Below are 5,377 nucleotides of genomic sequence, written 5' to 3'. Positions count from 1 at the left end.
CTTCCTCCAGACTCCAGACCTTGATTTCCAAATGAAATGCAAAATTTACTTTTATCTGAAAAGAGGACTTTGGAGCACTGAGCAACAGTCCGGTTCTTTTTCTCCTTAGCCCAGGTAAGATGCTTCTGACGTTGTTTCTGTTTCAGAAGTGGCTTGGTAGCCCTTTTCCTGAAGCTGTCTGAGCGTGGTGACTCTTGATGCACTGACTCCAGCTTCAGTCCACTCCTTGTGAAGCTCTCCCAAGTGTTTGAATCGGCTTTGCTTGACAGTATTCTCAAGCTTGCGGTCATCCCTGTTGCTTGTGCACCTTTTCCTACCCATTTCTTCCTTCCAGTCAACTTTGCATTTAATGTGCTTTGATACAGCACTCTGAGAAAAGCCACCCCTTTCAGTAATGACCTTCTGTGACTTACCCTCTTTGTGGAGGGTGTCAATGATCGTCTTCTGGACCATTGCCAAGTCAGCAGTCTTCCCCATTATTGTGGTTTCAAAGAACAAGAGATACCCGGAATTTATTCTGTAGGGATGGACATTTAATGAAACTCAAATGTAAATATTCTAATATTTTGAGATACTGGATTTTTGACTTTAATGAGCTGTAAGCTCTAATCAAAATTAAAACTAAAACATTTTTGAAATGTTTTACTTTACATGTAATGAATCTAGAATATATGAAAGTTTCACTTTTTAAAATAAGTTACACAAAAAAAAGAACTTTCACAATATTAAAATTTTTTGAGATGCACCTGTACGTCATAAGTCAAGTAGCATTTATTGGTTTAAACAATACACATGCTTTACAACATACAAAAAGCTTTACAGTAATAAACAGGAAACTAACAGTAATGTTCCAAAAATGCAAAGATTTTGAAACCAATTCAATTTATACTGTAAAGCAGCTCTACAATGACAACAGTGTCATTATTCAACTCTAAGATTCACAAGGCGAACAGGGTTATATTTTTTCTACAACCACAAAAAAAATCTATTTTTCTTTAATTCAGCCAGAGCTAGTTGCTGAAGTAATTTTTATTCAGTTTTCCTTAAATGTCATTGACCAGAAGTCCAGCATAGGTGGAAATCTTTTAATTTATTAAACATAAAAATGTAAATACTATTTACATCTACTACATTCACTTACTATTATAATTTAATAATATGTTATTTGTTTTAAAATTTTGAAATAATGAAACAGACAATTTAACAATACTTGGACAGTTTACAAAGGAGAGCAACCAATGCTACCTAAAAAATACATGAAGTTTAGTTTTTATTACATTTTAGAAAATTCAGGGTTTTTCTGTCTTGTGGACTATATATAAATATAAATAGTGCAGCTTCAGAATATTATATTTATTAATATATTTAATAATATTTCATATTGAATAAGTATTTAATAACAATCATCTAGATTCTGCAAGGAGTTTGTAAACTTATGAACGGCTCAGATCAGAAAACAGCATGTGTGTGATCTCTCATCTTTACCTCATCAGCGAGACGGAGCAGCATGCGTAGAAACCGCCCCAGATGGCCCTGACGGGCGGACAGCTCTCCCCGGCCGGAGTAATCTGTCCTGTACAGTGCAGTAGCGCTGTCTACTATCAGCAGAGCGTATCTGGACAGAGATCAGGATATTTCAACACATGGAGCCTGCAGTCAATTTCTGGCTGGATGTGTGTGAGTTACCTGGACTCAGTCATCATAGCGGAGGCCTGATACAGCAGCTGTGTTTGATGGTCCGTGTTGAAGGCTCTGGCATGCATACGCCACGTTATCCAGCACATCACTGCCCACCAGCCCGTACCTGACACAGCAAACACACAGTTCATTTCTGGTGTTAAGCACACAACAGATAAAAAAAAAAGCGACTCTGACCTCTCAAGTTACAGCCAGCAGTCTCTCTGGACGGAAGGTTCCTTCGGTGTCGATGTACATGGCTTTTCCTTCTCCACCACCCTGATCTATGGGTGTTTACTATATACATGCTATACAATAGCATTTATTGTACCCTTATAGACAGAAACAGAATCTAAAAAAATGTGCATATGTAGTATAATTTGATACATCAGGCTTTTATACTGTGATAGTGGAGAATATGTATCTCAAACCTAAGGAAAAAAACACTTCAGTTTTATTCAGAGGCCCAAACTTAACAAAAATATGCAAGTTGGTGCAGCTGATACTATTTATATGACCAAAAATTAAGATGAAATTCTAATAGCTTGTAATGTAAATCAATGAGATCTTTGTAACAGTAATGCAGACTACTACATAAAATGCATATAAATATCAGTTGTCACTATATCTCCAAGTAATGTTTTAGTAAGATGAAATTTAAATGCTTAGCTTTATGATCAAAAAACAGTTTCAAAACGTATATTGTAATGCAATACAATGATGACTGAGAGATGAACAAATAAACGTTCCTCAAAAGCCTGATGGACGATATTTGATACTCCCATTTAACATGATTTAAAAAAAATATGATTTATGGATAATCAAATAAATTTAGGGCTGCTTCAGTCTAGTAAATAGTCATCTTGAAATATAACTAACAATATAAAAGATTTTCTTTTGTTTATTTTATAAAAATCTGTACATTTCACAAGCAACGTTTTTATGTTTTTAAAGTCTCTTATGTTCACCAAGGCTGCATTTATTCCACCAAAACACAGTAAAATCAGTAATATTGTGAAATATTAGTACAATTTAAAATAACTATTTTCTATTTGAATACATTTTAAAAAGTAATTTCATTCCTGTGATGCAAAGCTGAATTTTCAGCATCATTACTCCAGTCTTCAGTGTCACATGATCCTTCAGAAATCATTCTAATATGCTGATTTGCTGCTTAAGAAACATTTCTGATTATTATCAATGTTGAAACAGCTTCATATTTCTGTAGAAACCGAATATATATAAAATTCCTTTATGAATAGAACATTCAAAACAGCATTTAATTGAAAAAGAAATCTTTTGTAACATTATAATCATCTTTATTGTCACTTATGATCAATTTAATGTGTCATTGCTGAGTTAAAGTATTCATAAAAATTTTTTTTACCTGGCAGGTAACGGCCAGTGTGTGACACAGCTGCGTCTTTCCTGTGCGAAACTCGCCGAACATCTCAGTGATGGATCCCGTCTCGATTCCTCCTGCACAACACAGACAGACAAAGATTCAGTCAGGTGATTATAGCATATAGCACATTATTATCTGACAGACAGTTCAGTTTAGTGTCGCACCCTGCAGGAGTTTATCAAGCTCTTTGGATCCTGTGGAGATCTGGATGATCTCAGCTCTGCGCTGGTGGAACTCAGTCGCTGTGGTGAAGCCCATGGGTACCATCTTAGCCGCCTCCGTCTGTTAGTTAAAGAATTCAAAGTTTGCTCACATCACTAACACACAGAATCAGCGATAGCAAAGGTGACCAAGGTCTCACCAGAGTCTTGTCGGCTTTGGCTTCGCTGATTCCTTTGATGTTCAGCAGCTCTTTCTTTGGCGCAAAGGCTACAGCCTCCACGGTGTGAAAACCACCATCCTCCAGCTTCTTAATGTCGCTGCTGCTGATGCCACATTGCTGCAGAGGTTTACAACATCAGCACCATGAAAAGACATTCAAAGAGCGTTTGTGTTTCTATCTGCATCGGCAGTCGTACCTCCAGACGTGAAACCGGTTGTGGCCCAAAATGTTCTTCCTCTTCACCTCCTGCCTCCACCCGGGACGCATTCCTCATAGCCATATTTACTGTTTCATAACACATGACACATTATCAGCTTCACAATCTGAGTGAAAAGTTGGTGGAAACATTTGGGTCGCACTGTTTGTTTACATCTAAACCAAACACTTAACGTACATAAGTTAGTTCTAAAGGAATGCATTTAGTAAAAACACAAAATTAGGATTCACAACACTCATCTATATAAATATAGTTCAGTGGTTCACACTCTGATTGACAATTATTGTTTTAATGACTTTTCCAGAGGTCTGTAACCATTAGATCAGTATTTACAAAAAAATAGCTGAACAAAACACGATATTATACATGTCTGGACATGTAACAGTTAGCAAAGTATCATTTGAAACATCAAGGTATATCAATACATTGACAACCCTTACGTTGATGGTATCAGATGGTAATAATACCACAGTATTTTGATATATAGCAGAGTTTACATGGCATTCCAAAGAATACCGTGGTACTATTAAAAGTACCATGGTATTACAATCGGACAGTGTTTTCTAAGAATCAAAAGGACAATCGGCAAATGACCTAAACAAAAACAACAATTATTTATGAGTTCATTGCTAATAATGTGGGACATTAATTTATTAATCAGTCTGATAATGCGTTAGAAAAACCGCAGAACACACACAAACATCCTATCGAGCTCTAATCGACACACACAATGTAAAGTCCTCAAACTTGTTCTCACACTAAAAGTCATATAAATGTGTCAAAATAATCATGTAGAAGTGCAATTATTTCGTTGATTAAATCTTTAATATCGTGATTATTGTTTTGTCACTCACCCGCAAAGCTGCAGCTCCTCAGTCTGAACTTTCCCGCGTGCCGCCGTCAGGCCACGTCACCGACGTCATGACGACATCACGTCATCGATCTTTCATAACATCATAGTCTGTACAAAAATTTTTAAAAATCATAATCTGTATTCAAAATCAAGTTCTTCCACCTACATTAACTCAAGGATTGATAACATTGATTCGAAAACCAAGAAAAGATCCACTGCTTTTAGACAATTGGAGACCTATTCTATTTCACTATTAAACAATGATTATACGATTTTTGCCCTGACATTTGCAAACAGAATAAAATCAATTATGGACCCCCTTATAGATGAGGCCCAATCTGGCTTTTTAAAGAAAAGGCATATTTCAAATAACATCAGGCTAATTTTTAGAATTATTGGGTTACTCTCATTTATGTATTGATGATGGATTTATTCTTTTCTTAGATTTTTGTAAAGCCTTCGACACAGTGGAGCATGCCTTTATTATTATTATTTTTTTTTCAGAATTTTACAGTTCTGTTAAACTTAAAGGAGGTTCATCTTCAAGGTTCCCTCTCATTGGCTCACTTTGCGCGTGGAGACGCCTGCCCGATGTTTCACGATGGGTACTACGCACCATTCGACACGGTTACACTATCCAGTTTTGGAAAGGGCCACCTCCTTTCATCGGGGTTCTTCCTACGACGGTACGTCCTGGGGAGGCCTCGATTTTAAGTCAGGAGATTGTGTCACTCCTAGAGAAAGGAGCTATAGAGGAGATACTCCCCACTCAGATGGAGTCAGGCTTCTACAGCCGGTATTTTGTTGTGCCCAAGAAAGATGGTGGTTTACGTCCGATTTTGG

At 36.7% G+C, this 5,377-nt stretch overlaps 1 protein-coding gene across 1 annotated transcript in view; it reads right to left on the bottom strand.

The window, feature by feature from the left end:
* Positions 1 to 4,634, bottom strand: part of LOC107742737 (DNA repair protein RAD51 homolog A-like) — a 6,630-nt gene extending 1,996 nt beyond the window's left edge. Inside the window, 9 exon segments of the mRNA XM_016555768.1 lie at positions 1,486 to 1,615; positions 1,687 to 1,760; positions 1,762 to 1,811; positions 1,884 to 1,969; positions 3,063 to 3,156; positions 3,247 to 3,364; positions 3,444 to 3,581; positions 3,661 to 3,749; positions 4,536 to 4,634. Of these exon segments, the coding sequence (XP_016411254.1) occupies positions 1,486 to 1,615; positions 1,687 to 1,760; positions 1,762 to 1,811; positions 1,884 to 1,969; positions 3,063 to 3,156; positions 3,247 to 3,364; positions 3,444 to 3,581; positions 3,661 to 3,744 (774 nt within the window). The 5' untranslated portion in view covers positions 3,745 to 3,749; positions 4,536 to 4,634.
* Between the last annotated feature and the right edge of the window lie 743 nt (positions 4,635 to 5,377).

This window comes from Sinocyclocheilus rhinocerous, unplaced genomic scaffold (genome assembly GCF_001515625.1).
Source record: "Sinocyclocheilus rhinocerous isolate Xijiao unplaced genomic scaffold, SAMN03320098_v1.1 scaffold1038, whole genome shotgun sequence".
NCBI lineage: Eukaryota > Metazoa > Chordata > Actinopteri > Cypriniformes > Cyprinidae > Sinocyclocheilus > Sinocyclocheilus rhinocerous.
This window is presented reverse-complemented; position numbering and strand designations above follow the sequence as displayed.